Source organism: Ovis canadensis, chromosome 1 (assembly GCF_042477335.2).
Source record: "Ovis canadensis isolate MfBH-ARS-UI-01 breed Bighorn chromosome 1, ARS-UI_OviCan_v2, whole genome shotgun sequence".
Lineage (NCBI taxonomy): Eukaryota > Metazoa > Chordata > Mammalia > Artiodactyla > Bovidae > Ovis > Ovis canadensis.
The window spans coordinates 54,119,742-54,141,136 of record NC_091245.1 but is presented as its reverse complement, the minus strand read 5'-3'; the positions used below and the strand labels follow the sequence as shown (position 1 = coordinate 54,141,136).

Below are 21,395 nucleotides of genomic sequence, written 5' to 3'. Positions count from 1 at the left end.
ATATATATATATATATATATATAAAATCACAATAAACGTAAATGAACTAAATTTAGCTCTTAAAGGAAAATAATTATAAATTTAGATTAAAAATTAATTCCAGCTATATGCTATTCATACAGGATACACAGTATTACCCTTAATATCAGATAAGAGTAACCTCTGGTCTGGGCCCTATGCCTCAACATCTTGCAACTCGAAATGTGGTTCTTGGGCCAGTAGCTGCATGGAATGCTTGTTAGAAATGCAGATCCTCAGGCCCATACTCAGACCTTAAGATTCAAATCTGCATTTTAATAAGATTCTCAGGCGATTCATATATATACATTAATGTTTGAGAGGCACTGCTTAAAGGGCACAGCAAGTAATGGACAAGGCACAAACTGTATCAAAGTCCACCTGGACACCTCTCTCACTGTCACAGCAACACCCATAATTGTAAACATCCACTCTTATATCTAACATCGGTCAGTCCCCAGAAAAAGTGTTTCTCCATATTTCTTGTGCTCTACCCTTGAAACAAAAGGTCACTGTTCAAATGTCATGAAGATGTATGAGCTGTACTGCTGCTGAGGTGGAGCTTATCACTGCTGCAGTGTGTGTGGTCTGGAGGGCAGGGAGAAGGAAGCAGAATGAAAATTTTAAATTGCGATAAAATAGAGCATATGAAAAAGAGCCTCAAGGAGGGGAAAAAAATGAATAGAATAAAGAGAAATCTTTAAAGAAGTAGTCTGTTTACATTTTTATAAAAAAAATTGGAGATAACGCAAGTAGACAGACTTTTGTCAAGCATTACCCACATAAAATTCACAAGTATGATATTACAACCTTTTCACTTAATGAATATTTAATTATTGATCAAACAATAAAATGTACAAGGTATGAATTCTGATCAAATCCATAACATACCATCCTCCATGTGGTACATCACATGAAATTTCTGAAACATGAAAATCTTTTCTAAATTAAGATGTAATAATTACTCATTAAAGCAATTAGGATGTATATGGGCCTCCACTTGCACTGTCTTGGGCCCTGCAAATATTAGGGACATGTCTGGCTACATATAAAAAATAAGAACACCAAAGACTTAAAGTTATAGGATGGATATAGTAGGCAAAAAGATACAAAAGGCAAACATTAACCAAAATAAATCTTAATGATTATGAGCAAAATGGAAACAAAACAAACTTTAAATCATACACACTTATTGAAAAAACACATAACATGTTCACATTTAAATTAAAAATGCAATGCCAAAAATTGACAAAAACAAGCCAAAATTACATCATTACTTACATTAAAGTCATAAAATTATGGGAACATTTCCTTATTTTTCAAATAGCGTGCATCATTTTTTAAACAAGTATAACTAGTGCCATTAATGACTTCTCCTTTTTATTTATTTATTTTTGCAGGGAGGTGGGAACAGCTAGGGATAAAGTGACCTTCCAGGTGTGAAGTGATAGGAGCTGGAGGCTTAGGTGCTATCATGGGGATGAGAAAGGAGGGGAAAATAAAAAGAGGTACTTCACAAAAAGTCAGTAACAATGCCAATATTCACTGTAGCATTTTTCCCAATGGCGAAAAGGTGGAAATAACCCACGTGTCAATCAAAAGATCAGTGGATAACAAAATGTAGCTTAGCCATGAAATGGATACTATTCAGCAATGAAAGGGAACAAAGTTCTGATCCATGCTAAAACATGGAAAAAAAGATTATGCCAAGTGAAATGTCAGACATAAAATGAGGAATACTGATTGAACTCCACTTTATGAAATATGTAAAATAAGCAAATTCATAGAGACAGACAGAAAGTAGAATGGAGATTACCAGGGCCTGGAGGGAGGGAAGAATGGGGAGTTATTGCATAATGGTTACTGAGTCTATTTGCGGTAATGAAAAAATTTGAAAATAGTGATGATGATCGACATTACCGTGGATTACTTAAAATGTCACTGAATTGTAGACTTAAAAATGGTTAAAATGCCAAATTTTATGTTATACATATGTCACCACAATAAAAACATTTGAAAAAGTGGATTAGGCAGATACAGAGAACAAACTAGTGTTACCGGTGGGGAGTGGATAGGGGAAGAGGCAAGAAGAGGTAGGAGAGGAAGAGATCCAAACTATTCTGTATAAAATAAGCTATAAGGATATATTGTACAACACAGGGGATATAGCCAACATCTTGTATACATTTATAAAATGTATAAAAGTATTATAATAAATACAATATTTATAAAATAAATATTCTATTTATTTATAATAAATATAGTATAACCTTTAAAAACTGTGAATCACTGTATGGTACACCTATAACTTATATAATATTGTACAGCAACTACACTTTAATAAAAAATAATTAAGAGGGTGTCTTGTAGACAACTACAAAACAACAAAAGTGGGTCAGAAAATTTTAGTGATGCTTCAATCTAAAGGATAAAGGAAAGAGTTCAGGCACCAAAGGACTGATTTCATAAAGAGCTTACTGGCAAAGATCTTATGTTCTCCGATTCATCCCTTTACTTGGAAGCCACCAAACCAAGATGTATAAAATACATCCCCTGCCAGTTGGCTGTCATGGAAAAGGCAGGCCCTGATGTCTTTACTGACAGAATTATTCTACCCATGGACTGAAAGAATAATGAGGAGTTATGAAATTATGCCAAAGTCAAGAAATAACATTTAGCACGTATTTTAAAAATGTGAAAAAGAGTAGCTCAAAGACATTGAGTACTAAAAAAAAAGTCAGAAGAATAGTCATAGAATTCAACAGTTAGGATAAACCAAGATAAAGGAATTAAAATATTTTATAAAACTGGAAGATAAAAAAGAAATACAGAAAACTTTGCTGATTAAGAAGGTGATATAATTATTTGTGCTGTAAATTTTCTTTTTAGGAAAGACACTTACGTCAAATTAAACTTGTAATGTATATGGACAAGCAATTCAAACTGTAATATATACAGACAGGGAATTAAATACTGAGTGGAAGACCAGAAAATAAAGGCTAAAATGAGATGAAAATCTGGAAAGGGAACACTCACTGACTACAAAGATGACGATCATCTCTGAGTCCTGGAAGCTCATAAGAGTTTGCCACCAGCTATGCCCCCAAAATAGCAACTGATGGATTGAAGGGAATTTACAAAGAAAGTGAGCAGAAGAATTAAGGAACTGTTGTGAATGATGCATAAAACTGAAAAATCCTGGAACACATTTTGTAACTGAGCAAACAGGCAGGGGATGAAAGCATCACCACAACTAAAAAGTGGCGGAGAATTGTAAACAACAAGGAAAGAAAAATGTGTTTAAGGAATCTCTTGTGGTCCAGTAGATACAAGGCCATACTTTTACTGCCAAGGGCATGGGTTTAAATCCTTAGTCAGGGAGTCAGGGAACTAAGATCCCACAAGCTCTGCCAAAAAAGAAAAAAAAAAAAAGTGTTCATACCCTAGTAAGGGATGTACATATCTTCAGGATTAATAAGTGGAGAATTTAGCACAAATATCAAGAGATATTTACTAATTATTTCAACTCTAACTGGAATATATTTGGGTTTTAAGCTATTAAAAGAAATATATTTAACTGGGATCTAACATATAGCTCATATCCTTTACTATACCACCAATCATATCATATTGTAAAACTATATACATATAGACCCATATAGGTTTCCCTGGTCACTCAGCTGGTAAAAAATCCGCCTGCAATGCAGGAGACTCCAGTTCAATTCCTGGGTCGGGAAGATTTCCTGGAGAAGAGATAGGCTACCCACTCCAGCATTTATGGGCTTCCCTGGCGGCTCAGACAGTAAAGAATCCACCTGCAGTGTGGGAGACCTGGGTTCAGTCTTTCAGTTGGGAAGATCCCCTGGAGGAGGGCATGGCAAACCACTCTAGTACTCTTGCCTGGAGAATCTCATGAACAGAGGATCCTGGCAGACTACAGTCCATGGGGTGGCAAAGAGTCAGACACTACTGAGCGACTAAGCACAGCACACAGATGCATATATAGACTAATTGGAAAAGACCCTAATGCTGGGAAAGATTGAAGGCAGGAGGAGAGGGGAACAATAGAGCATCAGATGGTTGGATGGTATCACTGACTCAATGGACAAGAATTTGAACAAACTCTGGGAGATGGTAGGACAAGAAAGCCTGGGGTGCTGCCAGGGATCCAAAGAGTCCATGGGATTGCAAAGAGTCCATGGGATCGCCAAGAGTCCGTGGGATCGCAAAGATTCGGACACAACTTAGCGACTGAAAATGGATCCAGAGTCCATGGGATCACGCAGTGTTGGACGCAACTTAACGACTCAACAGCAAAAGGCTCATGTACCTAACAATTATGAATTGAAAGCAGGGAAGAGTACGTTAAAATGTCACAGATACATACATTTGATATATATGGGAAAATGTGTAAGGAAATATATTAAATTACCAACAGTAATTATGTCTTGGTAGTAAGTTTATGAATACTTCTTTTCTTGCCATTTTGAGAAAGAGAAGATGTGCATTGACAACTGGGTGGGGGTAAAGTATGCTTTACAAAAATAACATTTTGCCTCTTTTCTCTCATTTCTTTCTCAACAGGCGATTGTGGGAATGATGCAGAAGCAGCTTTTCTCAGAGAGAAGGCATTCTATGCTCTCAAATACGGTCTGGAGGTATAGTTTTCATGAGATAGTACTGAGTTTTGGTGTTCACTGGTTGGCAGAAGATCCTGAAGATGCAGGCCTGCCCCTGCTTCCATCCTTTACACCTTTTAAAGTGTGAAACACCATCAGGATACTCTGTGGACCCATTAGGAATGGTCTTCCACTTGGAAGATCAATCATTAATGTTGAGATTAATAACTCCCTTGAGGACCTGAGCTGCTCATCTTAGCGGGCAACCACAGTGTCATTTCAGGGGAAAAAATAGACAATTGTGATTCCTTGTCCATTGATGTTTCTGTTCTGTTACAACACAGCACATCAAATCACACTCAATATAATAATGTCAAACAACTGTGACTCCTTCAAAGACACTGCAGAACCCATGATAAGCCACCCTAATCACCTTTCTGGAACCCAATCAGTATTTCATGTCTGTATGGTCAGGAAGAGTTCACCTTTGATAACAGGGAAGAAGCAACTGGTCTTATTTTTCACTCTGGTCTTTATTCCTGGTCTGGGATTTAGTTATTTCACTACTGAAGGTTCATCCAGTCAGGATACCCTGTTCTCTTATAATGGCTTTCTCTGATTTTTATTTCTGAACTTTTGGATTAAAACCCCGTCAAATTTGAAACAGAGCCAAAAACCACACACAGGTGTTAGGAAGATTGATGGGCATAGTTCTTTAAGGGATTCATTATGGCTTGAGTATCAAGGTGAAGCTTCTTTTTCTTTGGTAGTGGGTAACACACACAGATTCCTATAATCCCTTTTCCACGTTCCAGAAAACAAGTAGAATATCACCACTTCTAGCACTTTGTTCAAAACCTGCAACAAGAGGAATAAAAATGGAATGATCCAGCTTTATGATTTGCACTACAGAATGGAAGTATGTACTCCTTAGGTAATGGGAGACAACTTGGAAACCCCTGATGGCAGCCTGGCAGGTGCGACATTACTGAGGAACTCCAAATATGAGCCCCATAAAACTAGAACTCATTCAGATGTATGTATTTTTTGCTTCGAACCAACTGTTTTCAGATGAATTAGGAATCAGACCCCCTTGACACATTTTTTTCCTTCTGATGCATGGCAAGTAGAATCCACTTTTCTTAGAAGTTGTTAACAAACTTAAGTGGTTTAAAAGAATGCCTATTGCTCTCTAACTATGGGAATGAAGAGAGGAGACCACCTTCCACCCCATACTTCAAACAGATCTACACCTGGTGAGATTTATTATGCAACAAAAGTCTCCTATGACAAGGTTATTCTAGAGTAAATTCTCTCCTTGTAGAACTGTTACCTAATAAAAAGTCTTCATCACATGTATTCCACACCCCACTGGCTCTGCTGCAGGTGGAGGGTTTAATTCCTGTCATTCATTGCCAGTGTGCATGATGGAATCTCCAAGAACAGCTTGCTTCAGCCTTAACCATCACACCATTGTTTTGCTCAAGTCAGTATGTGGTATTAAGACGCACAGCAAGGTTCAAAATTAGACCAAGTTGGAGTGCCATCTGGGATCATCCTCAAACTCTTTTCACTAACTTTTGAGAGGCAATCTTGAACCACAAACCTTCTGCTCTTCGAGAAGATGCACTCAGACTGTCTGCACCGACACAGTGGGGTGGGTGATCATAGAAACTTAAGGCAGGCACAAATCTTAGATCTTTTTTAAGCATCTCTCCCTCAGATCACATCTACACTCTGCTAACTGGTCCCTGTTCCTGTAACCTAGGACCGCTCAGACCTGTGCCATGCCAAAGCCATGATGATCCACTGAAACACATCTGATGAAGTCATTTCTCTAATTCACCCTTTGAAGACTTCCTCAAAGTCTTTTCAGGATAAAAAGTTAATCTCCATAACACGTAAATCTTTCTTTCCAAATCTGTGCTGTGCTTTTATGCCTGCTTATCTGCCTCACATATACGTAAGTTTCACAGGGTCAGGGATCATACCTTATGTGTTGCTACTTTCTGGGTCCTCAACATATTGGCAAGTCACACAATATCATTTGATATATGAAAGAATGAACAAATCTAGCCTCACTGCCCCTTCTACAGACTAGCCTAAAAGTTACAGGGCTTTCCAGAGAGCTCATAACAAGTAAAAAGCTTGGACTGCCTATCTGCCTTTCACAATACCATTCTGCCCTCAGATAGAGGCATTCCTATTTCTCAGCACCAGGTCAATCACTCTGAAAAGGTCAGCAAAAGCTACACAGCATTTAAAGGGGAACCAGAAATCAAAGATGTGTGTGCCACAAATGTGAAGTCCTTCTGTCCCTACTTATCATTTCTGCCATTCTTATGATAAGTCTATTAGCCAGATTTGTTCAGCTCTCTTCCTATTACACATAATTAGAACAGGATTCTGTTCCCGGGTGGCTCAGACGGTAAAGCGTCTGCCCAGGTTCAATCCCTGGGTCTGGGAGATCGCCTGGAGAAGGAAATGGCAACCCACTCCAGTATTCTTGCCTGGAAAATCCCCTGGACGGTGGAACTTGGTAGGCTACAGTCCATGGGGTTGCAAAGAGTTGGACACCACTGAGCGACTTTCACTTTCACTTTCTGTCCACCTAACGGTCAACAAACATTTGTTGAATTTTGACATGTATGATGTACAGTTTCAGATTCTGGAGATACTACAATGGATAAGTTTCATTCCTAGCCTCAAGAAGGTGCAGTCTAGTAGAGGAAATAAGCATGCAAACAAATGATTGCAATATTTTGCTATTAGAGATGTGCACAGGATACAGAGAATATTTTAGCACTTACCAAGGTACAGTTATTGTAATATATATTTCCTCCACTGTGATTTTCCTGTGGGTAAGGACTTCCGCTGCTGCTGCTAAGTCGCTTCAGTCGTGTCCAACTCTGTGCGACCCCATAGATGGCAGCCCAGCCCTCCCTATTTTTTCCCTCTCTGTTTCTAACACGTAGTGGGCACTCACCCAATATTTGATTGTCTGACTGATATGCCATTGGCATAAGAGAATGAGGGGTTTACTCTGCATAGAGGTTGTCTCTGGGAAAACTTTAGCAAGGAGATGCTTGCACTGGGTTTTAATGGATGATTCATTCTCTACCTGGTGGAAAAAAGGAGAAAGGGCATTCCTTAATGGAGGAAGAGCAGGTGAGTGTGAAACAGCAAGCTGTGTTCCCAGGATGTGTGGAGCCTGGGCTACGAGTTGCTGTGAGAGGTGAGGTTGGAGAATTAGGCCACAAAGACCTGTCAGGCCTTGTGAGCCATCCTATGGAGTCTGAACGTGATCCTCCAGGAAATGGGAAGCCATTGGAGATGTGTGAGGAACAAGAGCAGATCTGTAAATGAGAAACTCAGTAATGCAGTTCAGTCAGTAGAGAGGTCCCTTATGTGCAATTAATTTCCAGAATATGCTTTCTTATTTAAGAATGATTTAACTCTGCATTTCAGTCAGCCAGGGTATCTTCAGACAGAGTTTCTCAGGAACACTAAAGACATCTTGTTAGCTATTAAAAGAGAATATAATCAAAAAGATTCCTTTTCATTCTGAGCTACAACAACCATCAAGGTTCATTTTCCCTACTATGGGTAAAATGGTTTTTCTTATTTGCCTGAAGTCATTCTATCTCAGAGTAAGAAACTCATTTCAGAATCTAGCAGGAGTCAGTGGTTACCTGAAGAAACTCGGTGAACTGACTCTCCCACTGATGTTTCCTTCCCCACTGAGTAGAAGGTCATTCAGCTGAATGAGTGGTCTACTTATGACATTTTCTGCAAATAAGTAAACACCACACTCCTTTTGGCTTGGTTTACTTTTTAAAGGCAAAATCTACTCTGATTTGCAAGTTGTTCCAATTACATCAGCGCCATGCATTTTATGCAGCCTTTAGAGTACCCGTTGCTAAGTCAGTGGTTGGTGGGAGCTCTTTTCAACTATCTAGAGGCATATGCTCATATTCATTTCAGAATAATAAGATGTTTAAATATTTATTTTTTTCCAATAACTGGATAGGCCTAGGTTCTTCATTTAAATAAATTCTGTTCAAATAGCATTGAGTCACTGCTTAGAATACATTGGCACTGAATTTCTTTTATAGTAATGATATTCACATCAGAGACCCATACTTTAGCCCTAGCTCTGCCACTCTGGGAAAACTGCATGACCACTCATGAATCCCTTTTGGTAATTGTGAAGTTTTTGTTCTAGTTCTAAAATTTTGAGTATGTTGAAGAGATCTGATTAGTACAAGAATGTGGAAATGAAATAGTTACAGAACTACAAATTGTGGCCTGAAAAATTGATATTTACAATATGTAGTTATTCTTTTTTAGTGACTCCAAGTGGTCATAAATGGGCTTATTTTAGAAGAAATATAAAATATTTTATAGATACACTTATGCATTCAACAAATATTTATTGATGACCCATTATATGCCAGGCTGATGATTTAATGACAAAAAAAGAAAAAAATTCCCCATCTCCAAGAGTTGATTGTCAAACAGGAAAAGCAGACAATTTTAGACAAAAATGACAATAAATTTGTATTGTATTATCGTGGGAACCTGGTGATGAAGACAAAGCATATAGCTCAGATCCATCATGGGCTACAAGTCTGGGAAGGCTTCCCTGCTGATATTCTGTCTAAACTAAGACTATATATGCCTGTGGCTATTATTTGGGAAACTATACTGAATAGAGCATGCAATGAAAATATTTATTTGTCCCAGGCCCACACTATGAGTTTAAGACTAAAACAGCTTGAGAAGAAGAATCTGAGTACATTTCACAAAAGCCTCCACTCCCAAGTTTTTATTGACCATTTGATCATAAATTTACTGACTCACAAGGGAATTCTCTTGAATCACAAGGTGTGGGTGATAATATTATTATTTAAGAAATCATCATTCCATGTCTTTCAATATGTAAGGCCCTTCACAGCTGTTCAAAGGCTACTTAATAGATGTATAAAAGCTTTTCTGAATAATTTATTGATTAATGATGGGTTTTAACCTTTCAGTCTTTTCTCATCTCTAATCTCTCTTTATCCCAGCATCTGGAGGACAGGAATTATACTGAGCTGTGGTTTGACCTTAGAGGTTATGAAAAGTCTCCTCTATAACAGATGCTGTGTTTCAGGACAGATACGATCGCAAATATTCTGTCTTGTGGCCAACACGGTTATGTTCGAATTCATCATACCATGAGTTAGGAGATTTGGTTTGTAAATATAGTCACCATATGTTACAGAGACAGGTGAACAAGGTAACAGGGTTAGCTCCCTTCAAGAGTCCAGGGGATCCTATGCCATTCCAAAGGAGAATCATAAAGAGATTGAATATTTTGAATTTAAAATCAATCCATTTTTAAGTTGATTTAATGTTCAAGTTGTTAACTAATTATTCACTGCCTGTCATCTATGTTATATATATAGAAACACACACATGTATTTAAAAGGGTTAATGAATAATGGAATTATAGTTTGAAAGTTTTATAACTTCTAAGGTAATAATAGTATTTAACCTATTTTATAGATGGAAAAGATCACAGAAATCGCCTCCTTTTTAGTGCCACTGCCTTGATTTACTGTTTCTTGGTTTCATATTATTATTCAGCACTTGCTTCTTTATTAACCTTTCTTGCTTCTTTGTCTTTTCTTTCCAGTTAGATCAAAAAGGTTCTTTGAGGGTAGGGACTGTGTTCTTCCAGAATTCCCTGTAATTTTGCAACTATTAGGCCTTCAGTGAATATTTACTAAGGGCTGTGAGTAGTTCAAAACCCAGAAACAAATCAGCTACAGAACTACACATTGTGATGATTAAAAACGTATCAGATGATGATTCTCAGACTTTAATGTGCACGGTAATAAGGGGAGCCTATTAAATTGGTAGATTCCCAAATCTTATTCCCAAAGAGTCTTATGTTTTAAATTATTTCTTCTTCCTTTCCATTATCATTATTAGGTGGAGTAATAGTAAACCAAATTTAGGAAAGACGGGACATACATGGGCCTGGGACTGCCCTAATGTTTCTTGTAGAGAAAGGACTTGACGTAAGGTACCCTCAGTACATCCTGCTTTCTTCTTTCCTTCCGTAAATACTTATTGTGTGCTGACCAGCGGCCAAGCATTAGGCTTGAAGTTAAACTCTTCAGCAAGAGGTATAAATATTTGCTGCCACAGCACTTAGATTGTACTTGGGGGGAGGGCAGACAAGACACAAATAAACTTTCAGATTATTTCAGATATTGTTAAGTATTATGAGGGAAATAAAACAGGCTGGTAAAATAGAGAATGACTGTTGAGAAGGGGGCTATTTAAAGAGTGTGATACCCAAGAAGATCATATGTGATCTGAGGACTAAATGATCAGAAGGAATGAACCATGTAAAAGATCTTGGGCGAGAGCTTTCTAGGGAGATGAAACAGCCAGTGCAAAGGTCCTGAGGCACAATGTGTGTGCAAGGATCAGAAGGAGGCCAGAATACCTGACACTTGAAAGAGAGCCAGGTCAGACTCCTCCATTAGGTACAATCTGGGCTTTGGCATAAGAGTATGTTGGGATTACTCCTATGGGAAGTTGGAGAAATACTCATGGATTTCAGAATTAAGAAAGGTTAACTATTTTATTAACCTTATAAGAATACTTTTCCAGTTTAAAACAATTACATTATTGGAAATTTTTGCCAATAAAAAGCTGTTCATTTCATGATTTCTTTTAGTGGATGCTTTGTGATAACAGAGTTTTGTCATCATTGGCACTTTACATTTTATAGTACTTGAACACTGCAAGTGAGTCACTTTAAATTTCTTTGAGAACCAAATTATCCTTCACTGGATACCTCAAATATTATAAAAAAGTCTAATGAATGATATAAACTTATATCTAAGAATGTATATACCTCTCTAAAAAAAGAATTCTTATGCCATAATTTCAGAGTAAGTTATATGGCACATACCTTTTTAGCGAAAGAGGAAGGAGAGTGAAAAAGTTGACTTAAAACTCAACATTCAGAAAACTAAGCTCATGGCAACTGGTCCCATCACTTCATGGCAAATAGGTGAGGACACAATGGAAACAGTGACAGACTTTATTTTCTGGGCTCTAAAATCACTGCAGATGGTGACTGCAGCCATAAAATTAAAAGATGCTTGCTCCTTGAAAAAAAAGCTATGACCAACCTACACAGTATATTAAAAAGCAGAGACGTTACTTTGCCAACAAAGGTCCATCTGGTCAAGGCTATGTTTTTTCCAGTAGTCATGTATGATTGTGAAAGTTGGACTATAAAGAAAGCTGAGCACTGAAGAACTGATGCTTTTGAACTGTGGTGTTGGAGAAGACTCTTGACAGTCTCTTGGACTACAAGGAGATCCAAACAGTCCATCCTAGAGGAAATCAGTCCTGAATATTCATTGGAAGGACTGATGCTGAAGCTGAAACTCCAATACTTTGGCCACCTGATGCGAAGAAGTGACTCATTGGAAAAGACCCTGATGATGGGCAAGATTGAAGGCAGGAGGAGAAGGGGATGCCAGAGGATGAGATGGTTGGATGGCATCACCAATTCGATGGACATCACTTTGAGTAAGCTCCAGGAGTTGGTGTGATGGACAGGGAAGCCTGTTGTGCTACGGTCCTTGGGGGTCACAAAGAGTCAGAACTGAACCTTTTTTCCCAGTTTTGAATTCTTTTTTCAACTCTTGCATTAATTTGTCTTAGCATTTCAACTGAACATCTACTAATTAATAGTGATATTACTATTACCTCTAAGCAGTTTGGTTTTGTCTATATAACTGAGTGCTTAAGGAAAGAAAGAACCAAGGCAAGCATGCCACTGGTACATGTAAAATCCATTCTTGCTAAAGCGAGGAGAGAGCAGCTCAGCTTTAGACCCTATGATCATTTCTCTTTACAAGCCATTTAAGCAAAGGGCAGCCCAGGTGACAAATTGGCCTTCTGTGATAAGAGCTCCTGTCCACTGGAAGGGCCTCCCTTGTTGCTGCACTGGAAATGGGAATTGGCTCACAGTTTCATTTCACAGGGTCCAGCAGGTGGCCAATGACTTTACCTACCTGGAGCCAACCCAGTCTGGACATAGAATGTGCTACATGCCCCCTCCCACTCTGCTGGGAGAATTGGTGCTTTCCTCTGGGGGTGGTTCGATTTAGCGTGTGTGTGTGTGTCTGTGTGTGTCTGTGTGTGTCTGTGTGTGTCTGTGTCTGTGTGCAAGCACAGGCATGTGTATTTTAGTTTGATTATACATTATGCTGCAGTTCAAAGGCTAAAGTTTCCCCAAACCATGAAACTTGGCTTCTTTGCTTAGATCTGGCAGATCTGATTAGAAATCAACAGCTTCCAAAAACAGGGACCAGGAAGTGCCAGGATGCAGATACAGTAGCTGCAGTAACAGACATGTAACAAGATGGAAATGAGTTAGTGGGAGATTTGTAGGGAAAAGTTTAGGGGAAGGGTTGGGAATGAAGAGAAAAAAAAATCTAAGACAAAGTGAAATGGCTTCATTGTCACAAGATATTGCAAAAATCCCTCACTTACTTAGTTACACTGGAATTACAATTTCCGCTCACATCTTTGTGAAAGAGGAAGTATGGAATATGACCATGCAAAGTGATATTTTAAGCTTCTACACATATTGCTCATCACTGGCTTGACTTGCGGCATGTCTTTCAACAAAAGCACATAGTGATTTAATCTCAACAGTAATTCAGTCTGCAGCGTATAAGACAAGACTATCATTGCAGACAGGCGGTAATTTGTGAAATTCAGGTGTTGGGGATTAGGACCGCCTGTTGAATTTAATCTTGGAGTTATAATGTTAATACCATCATGTAACTGAACAAAAACACTACATATTTATCAGACTTTGGGACCTCCAGCTATGGAGATGTGAACGTTTTCCTAAGTGGTATCTGAAACCCTCTCCAGATTCAGTAAATCAATGGGAAATAGAAAGTCTGTTGCAATTCCGATTCAATATGTAGCAGCATATGGCTTGGTGGTCATCACAGTCAGGACATCCCATAATTTTTCTAAAGCCTGATGTGAGAGTGAGGGGCAAAAGCAATCAGAGCATCATCTGGCAACACAATAAGAATAGAAAAGCTTTCATTTCTTACCTTCCTCGGTATTAACTGGAAAGAAAATTCCCAACAATAGTCTAACAAATGATTTCTACCTCTGCTTAAGCAAGACTATATATAGGAAAATCCCAAGTAAACCTTAACAGCAACTGGGAGAGAACATAAACATTTTACATGTGTACCTTCAGATAGCCATTGGAGATGAAACTCTGCCCAACTTCCAGTCAGTAAACAGTAGCCATAAAGTGACTACTGGCTTCACTGGTGGTTCAGTTGTAAAGAATCTGCCTGCCCAGTGCAGAAGACACAGGTTCGACCCTTGGGTCGAGAAGATCCCCTGAAGAAAGAAATGGCAACCCACTCCAGTATTATTGCCTGGGAAATCCCATAGACAGAGGAGCTTGGCAGCCACAGTCCAAGGGGTCGCAAAGAGTCAGACATGACTTAGTGACTAAACAACAACAAAGTGACTACATTCTGAGCAGCTTACATTTCATTCGGTGGGACAATTGCAATAATGCCTAAAGAGAAGGCACTGGTTTTAAGATCTGCATTTGTTCCTCTGCTTGAGGCAGTGTAAACTTTTTTGAACCCTTTGGGTATGGAATTTTGTGAGAAGTTGGTTTTCTATAAAAGAATTTCATTAATATTATCTACAAAGACCTTCCTGGTCACATTTATAATTCTCTGCTAAGAATTCCAAGGTCTTCCACACATATCCATCCTTCACAAAACACTTTACAGTTTACAAAACCCTCTACTAGAGATAATCTCAATTTCTCATATATAGTGTCCATATTCCTTCCCTAAAAGGGCTGTTCTTCATTTTAATGAAATACAATGCTGATTCACTGGAAATGAAAAGCAGTATATTAGTGTGAATAAACACTGTTTTGAAAAAGAACATGAGGGCATCATATTTTGCCTTAGGCTATCAATATTCTTAGCTAGTGCTGGTCCAGCAGGAGAGCACAGGAAGGGAAGTACTAGCAACATCTTCCTAAAGGTAGATCACAGCTTTCAGCAAATTTACCTTTTGACATCCCTATTAACCAAAGCTTCACAAATGCTTGCCATTTCCATTAAACCACAGCCATGAGAATCCATCATGTTCAATAGATTCATCATAAACACATAAACACCACATCCATCCACAGTCAGAAGTCAGTGCCCAAACTTTTCTAGGACTCAGCCCTTATGGGTTGCTTGCAGATACAAAGTATGTAATCAGTCAACAAATTAAAGATAAACAGAACCCTTAACTGTGAAACTGACAGCTGTTTCTACTTTTGATTTTAAGATCTATCACCAGACCCCTCCCCAGCAAATCGCTTCCTAACAAAATCTCTCCCTCTTTTCTGCTTCCTGAATCCTTCCAGTGCAAGTCCCACCTTTTCAAACAAACTTTCCTTAATCCTACCAGAGAAGAGATCTTTCTCATCTCTGTATTCCAACAACAATAACTGTTTATATCCAGTATTTCCCATACATTAGTATTTACCATCTATCTCTGTCATCTCTCTATCCATTCATATTTCATGGTATGTTGTTTTTTCCCCATAGGCATTCAAAGATTTCTAAAGGTTGGGTCTTGCCTTAAATTCCTTTGTACCCTCCAAACTCCTTAGCATTCTACATTGCACAAGTGAGTAGAAGTATTTTGATTGCCACTTTAAAAAGTCTGACTTTTTCATGCATGACAAAAGCCACCTTTTCACACAAAAGGAGCGCCTCCTAAATATTAGTTTGGTTCACAACCATAAAACGTAGTACTACATAAAGCAGCACAGTTGGGTGGTTTCAAGAGGTAGCTGTATAGAGCATATATGGAATGGAATGGTGTTTTAATAAAAATATATTAACAGCTTCCAATAATGGGAAATACATTTAAACTGTATGAAAATATCTTTTTAGAATCAGGAAACTTGATTACAATTCTCCCAGAGGCTTCACACTCTGAAACCAGAGATTTATTATTCCAGGGAAAGAAAGCTCAATTTCTTAAAAATTCATCTTATTAATTATTAGCCAAGCCATGCAGCGGCTTCCCGGAAGGCAGAGGAAAATAGGCCCTCAATGATGAGTTTCAAGCCAATGGAAGCTGAGTTTGTGCCTCAAGCTTTCTGCGCCTGCCTGGGCACTGCTCTCCAGGGCTGTGGTAATTCAGCCCTGAGCATCCGAAGCAGAGATCAGATAGGAATCTGCGAGCCTGAGCAGCGGCCGGCAGAGGACTAGCTGCTATTTAGCTTCCGGCACCCTGTCCGAGGTAACCGCTCGGACTGATTCCCCGGTCTCCTCCCATTAGGGCGCGACTCGGCCGCCAAACCCAAGGCTTCAGGAAGCCAGCACCCAGCAGTAGCTGTCGTTCCGGGGATGAGCGGTTCTAGTTCCAGGGACGGTTCCTGTTAGGAAATTAGGCTTTGGGGTGCACCCATCTCATCCCTGTTCCCTAAAAAACTTTGCTACCTTCTCCAAATAGAAATTCACACCAAGTAGTAACTATCCCATCCCACCCCCAGGGTCCACTCCCCCTTTCATCCTCCGAATGGCACCTACTCACGGCGCCTCCCAGCCCAGGGGAACGGGGCAAGCTCAGGTGTGCGGGATCCCCAGGCTGGGTGGCGGGCAGGCTGGCCAGCGAGCTGTCACCTTGTGGTCCACTACGCCGAGGTATCCATCCAGTGGCCGCGGTCCCGCGGGGGTCTCCGGGCGCGGCGGGGGGCTGCTCTCCGCCGACCGCCGCGAGCTGAGGGTCGCCGCTGCCTCCTGCTGCTGCTGCTGCTGCGGGGGCCGCTCCTTCTGGCCTCCGAGGCTGCTGTACACGAGCAACAAGCTGGTGCACATGGTGGTGAGCGCTAAACACACTGCCAGACCATGGCGCTGCGGGCGGGCGGGAGAGAGCACCGGAGAGTCTCTGAGCGCCGGCCCGGAGGAGCGCGCCCGGCGGGGACACCGGCGCGACCGTCAGACAAGACGGGCGGGGGAGGTCGGGGACGCGGGCTGCGTGGCGAGCTTTCTACCCCGGCCGCGCACAGCCCGGGCAGAGAAGGCACAGTCCCCGGGGGTACCGCAGGGGATGCTCCCTGCGCGTCGCTGCTCTCGGCCGCCACCGCCTCCCACATCTCCTGGCAGAGGACAGGTGGTGCGCGGCGCTCGGCTACGCGAGGGACGGCGCTCCGGCGGCGGGGCAGGGGTGGGCTTGCACTTTGGGAGGGGGCCCTCTGTCCCCAGCTCGGCTGCTGGAATGTCTAGCCTCTCCTTTCTGGACCCGTGGGGCTCTACCTCGGCCATCCTTGCAAGTTTGAAATACGACGAGGAAATCAAGAAAGTCGGCAAAGGTCCCCGGCTTCCCGCCCCTCTTAGTTTTTGCCAAGCTGTTGCTTTAGGGCAATCCCCATTCCCAAGCAAGACGCCCACCACTCCTAGGTTTCTCTAGCTCTCCGCTGACAGCTCGGAACTCCGGCCGGAGATCCCGGAGCCCAGCAACCCGAGTTCCCGTTCCGGCTCTGGGATTCCGAGCCTAGCAGAACCGAGGAATCGGGAGTAGACCGGGAGCAGGTGAAAAGTTCTCCCTTCGTAACGGGGGATCTGGCAGCTCAGGGTTAGGCGCCCTGGAGCTCTCCCGTGCGCCCTGGGGACGCTGCGCCCCGGGATCCCGCCGATGCCCAGAGGAGTTACAACAAATGACTCACCACCAGGGTCTTCATTTTGGGCACTTCTTTTGTGCGGAATCCTTAGGCACACGCGTCCGGGGCCACTTTTTCTTGGAGGGTTTCCATCGTGGGTGATGGGGCGAAGGCGGCTTTGATTTTCGCCGGGCGGCCAGCCTCGGCTGAGTGAGCAGGGGAGCCGCGGGACCCAGGAAGCGCCGCTGTTGCAGAGATTAGAGACAGAATTAAAACTGAACCGGACCCTCGTAGTCTCTCAGCGATCTACACAACTGCCGCCTGCCGCCGCCTGCTGGGTCCTAGAGACCTCTGCATTCCCCCCTTCCAGCCCCCAAATAGTAATCTCAGCGGAGTAGAATTTCTTGGGCGAGAGAGTTAACCGTGCCAGTATACCCACCTCTTAGTCCAAGGGCTTATTTATCTTTTATGAAGTCATCAAGTAAAAAGGAAGAGGGAATCCAGTTGGATTCTGAACATGATAGCCATTTGAAAATTTGCAAACTAATATTTCTGTTTTGTGATTTCGGTAAAAACAAATCAACAACCGAAATGTCAATGGCTCTATTTATAGAATTTGCATTTATGTTCTTAGCAGGGAGGAATCTGTCACGAAATTTTTTTTTCAAGTAAACTAATTAATATTTCAGTTTTCCAATTGTAAGCTTTCTGATATTCTCTTCCCCTTAATTTTACTTTTTAAATTTAGTGATTCTCATGCAATCTTTATAGCCTCATTTTCATCCAAATTATTAAATTCATTACGTTTTAAACATTTTAATTTATTTTTTTAATCAGAACCTTGAGGTTCCTAGTGTTCATCTAAACTATTTAAGTGTTAAGAACATTCAGCACATCATATCCACAGGATTAACTGGACCTGTAGATTCTTCTTAATTTAAATGAAAGATTTCTGGCTGCTAGAGATAAAATTGTTTACTGCTTATTTTGTAAGAATCTTAAGGCCTTTAGTGCTCTCCTTGTGTTGTTCTACTGCACTGACAGTATATAATTTCACATTTAGAACTCCAATTGAAATTTTTAAAAAATAATTATTTGTTTTTTCTCAGGAAATGCATATCAATATCTTGTTTAAAGAATGATCTCCCCTTCTCCCACCCCACGTTGAATTACAAATGGCCTTTGCTAAATGTCTAATTTAGTTAGAAACATATTTCTTGTGAAATGGCTCAGTGGGAATAGTTGTCTTAATGTATTACTCAATTCCTCACCTGTAGCAGTGTAATGCTAAAGATTACATTAAGATGAAAATGATCAGCAGACCAACTGAACCATAGGCACAATAAGAGCTTTCTCAAGGCCAAAGAAGGCATTACAATCCATTTTTTAATCTTCACTAATCCATTGCTGGACTGATGATACAACAGAAACTATTTTTAACTTATGAAGCATCCTTCTATACTCAGTATTAAGAAAGTTGAAATTAGTCAGTACAACAATGACTATCAATGCTATGTGTTTGGGGGGAAGCGAAAAACATATGGGATTTAGCCTTTCAAGGAAGAACAAAAATTTCCAAACAGTGTCCAACATGGCCAGCCTTGAAGCTGTTTATTCAGTTTGTGCTTCAGGCATGAATAGTACCAGTTGTCAGGGCGAAAAGAGCAGCAGCCAGAGGGGAATCTTATTGGGTCTTGGCAATCCTTTATTGGATGGTTGCTCTTGACACTCAAATTAGGGAAACAAAGGACCAGCTTGATGAACTGGTGCAAGCAGATTATCTGTGTTTCTCCAGGGCTACTTTTGAGATGCTACTAGACATAGCTTCTGCATTTTTCAGAATGATTCCCCTTCCATCTAGTATGTTGCCCAGTGACCAATAAAACACTTCTAATATATTTTGCCATGCCAAACAGAGCCATCATATTTATGATTTAAGCTCATGGCAGCACATTGGACATCTGTTACACAGTATGTCTGACCAAATTCATTAAGCTTGTGCTTTTTTTTCCCCCTCTCCTGGGATAGCAGTTAGCAAGTAGCTCGATCTACTTATGAGATGACCAGGATAAATCTGAAAGATGTAATTCTGAAGTTGATTTGAATAATTTCACTGTCTCTGGCTTTCAAATATTTGATTAGATTGACGCAAAGGTTTTAGGCACTGTGATCCAAGAAACAAATGGACAAGGGGCCTTGGGGAGGGCAGATAAAACAAGTGACAAAAGTGAAAATCCTTGTGCTGTTCAGTGTAATGATCATTTAATGATCATCTCCTATCTGGTGGTTTTATATTAGGAAATTCAGAGAGGAATAAGACAGAGATCCTGTCGTCTAAGAGCTCACAGCCTAGGGGGTGTGTGTGTGTGTATGTGACAAGTTTGCAAGCTGGTAATGAAAGATTGAATTAAACATATATTTGTCAAGTGCCCACCATATTAAGCATCTCCTCTGAGTACCTATTACATGCCAGGCATGGGGATACCTGGATAAATAGATGACATGCTGCCCTGAAGCAACTCACAGCCTATTATCCCCAAATAACTGTCATGAATCTTTATATTACAAAGAATTAGAAAACAATCAAAATGCTTGGCTTGTTTTTCAACTTCTGAGTGCTAGCTTATTATTACCCGAGGGGCTCACTATCTTAAGGGTATCCACCTCTGTTGATGTAACTTTTTGCACACTTTTAAGTTAGTACTTTGAAGAGCCAGAAACAGCAGAAAATAGGCAGCATTCACAGACACTTGATTGACTTGGAGACAAGTAGACAAGTCAATAAAGTTTTTTAGTTCATCTAACTTGTCTTGTTCAATACAAAGTGAGTCGAGGAATCACAATTTGCTTCTCAAAATCCAGCTGAGATGGATTTCTCACCATTTAAAATTTTGCCACAGTTCTGCCTCTGGTGCCATCACATCCAATCAGACAGATTCTTACATTTGAAAGAAAATGAAAGGAAAGACAAAGAAATCGCGTGTTCCACTATGTAGATTATGAGGCAAACTGAAGGTAAGGGTTTATGAAATAAAGCATGTCATAGTTGAGAAGGTGGGATCTAGAGGTTGAAGGGAACGCCTGCCTGTACACAGGGCCACAGAGGCACCAGAAAGCTACCAGGGAGAAGGAAAGACAGATTGCTGGAAACTAGTGAGCCCTGCCCATGACTGCTAAATGACCTCTCAAATCAGAAACAAAGGTTTCAAACATTCCAAAGATGTATGAAAAGCAGAAAGCAACATAGTGTAAACTGCATTAAGGCGTAACTGATTTCTACTTCATGACCTTAAGAAAAAAATGCTCTGATAAATGCTACAAGAGCATAAAGTCTCATAATGGCAGAAAGTCCTAGAACAAAGTGATACTTGTTCCTCAGTTTCCTTAACTCCTTTTACTTCACGTGCATGTGAGCTCAGTTGCTTGGTGTCTGACTCTGGACTGTAGCCTGCCAGGCTTCTGTCTGTGGGACTTCCCCAGCATGAGTGGGTTGCCATTTCCTCCTCCAGGGGATCTTCCCAACCCATAACCTGTGCCTAATGGGCTGCGTGGTTGGGAACAAGTCCATGGAGTTTGGCTGTCAGGACCCAGATTCTGACTTTACACTTCCCAGTGCTGTGACCTTGGGTAAGTTATTTAGCTGTACCTTGATTTATCTGTAAAGTAGCAACTACAAAAGCACCTGCCTCAAAACATTGTTGTGAAAGTTAATTGAGATACTACAAATGAAGTGTCAAGAGGAACACTCAGACCATTGGTTTAGTCTCTAAGTCAAACACGATTCTTTGCAACCCTATGCACTGTAGCCCACCAGGCTCCTCTGTCCATGGGATTCTCCAGGCAAGAATAATGGAGAGAGTTGCCATTTTCTTCTCCAAGGGGTCTTCCCGATTCAGGGATCGAATGTAGGTCTTCTGCTTTTCGGGGAGTCTCCTGCATTGCAGGTGGATTCTTTACTAACCGAGCCACCAGGGAAGCCTAACAGATTGTAAGCTGTTACTAATAATACTTTGATG

The 21,395-nt window shown here is 40.7% G+C and overlaps 1 protein-coding gene across 1 annotated transcript in view; it reads right to left on the bottom strand.

Annotated features, from left to right (window-relative positions):
• The window catches only part of ST6GALNAC5 (ST6 N-acetylgalactosaminide alpha-2,6-sialyltransferase 5), a 220,137-nt gene extending 202,429 nt beyond the window's left edge, over positions 1–17,708 (bottom strand). Inside the window, exons 1-2 of the mRNA XM_069594914.1 lie at positions 17,446–17,708; positions 16,403–16,633 (exon numbers count right to left, since the gene is read on the bottom strand). Of these exons, the coding sequence (XP_069451015.1) occupies positions 16,403–16,633; positions 17,446–17,460 (246 nt within the window). The 5' untranslated portion in view covers positions 17,461–17,708. The remainder of the gene's footprint in view (positions 1–16,402; positions 16,634–17,445) is intronic.
• Positions 17,709–21,395: the final 3,687 nt, after the last annotated feature.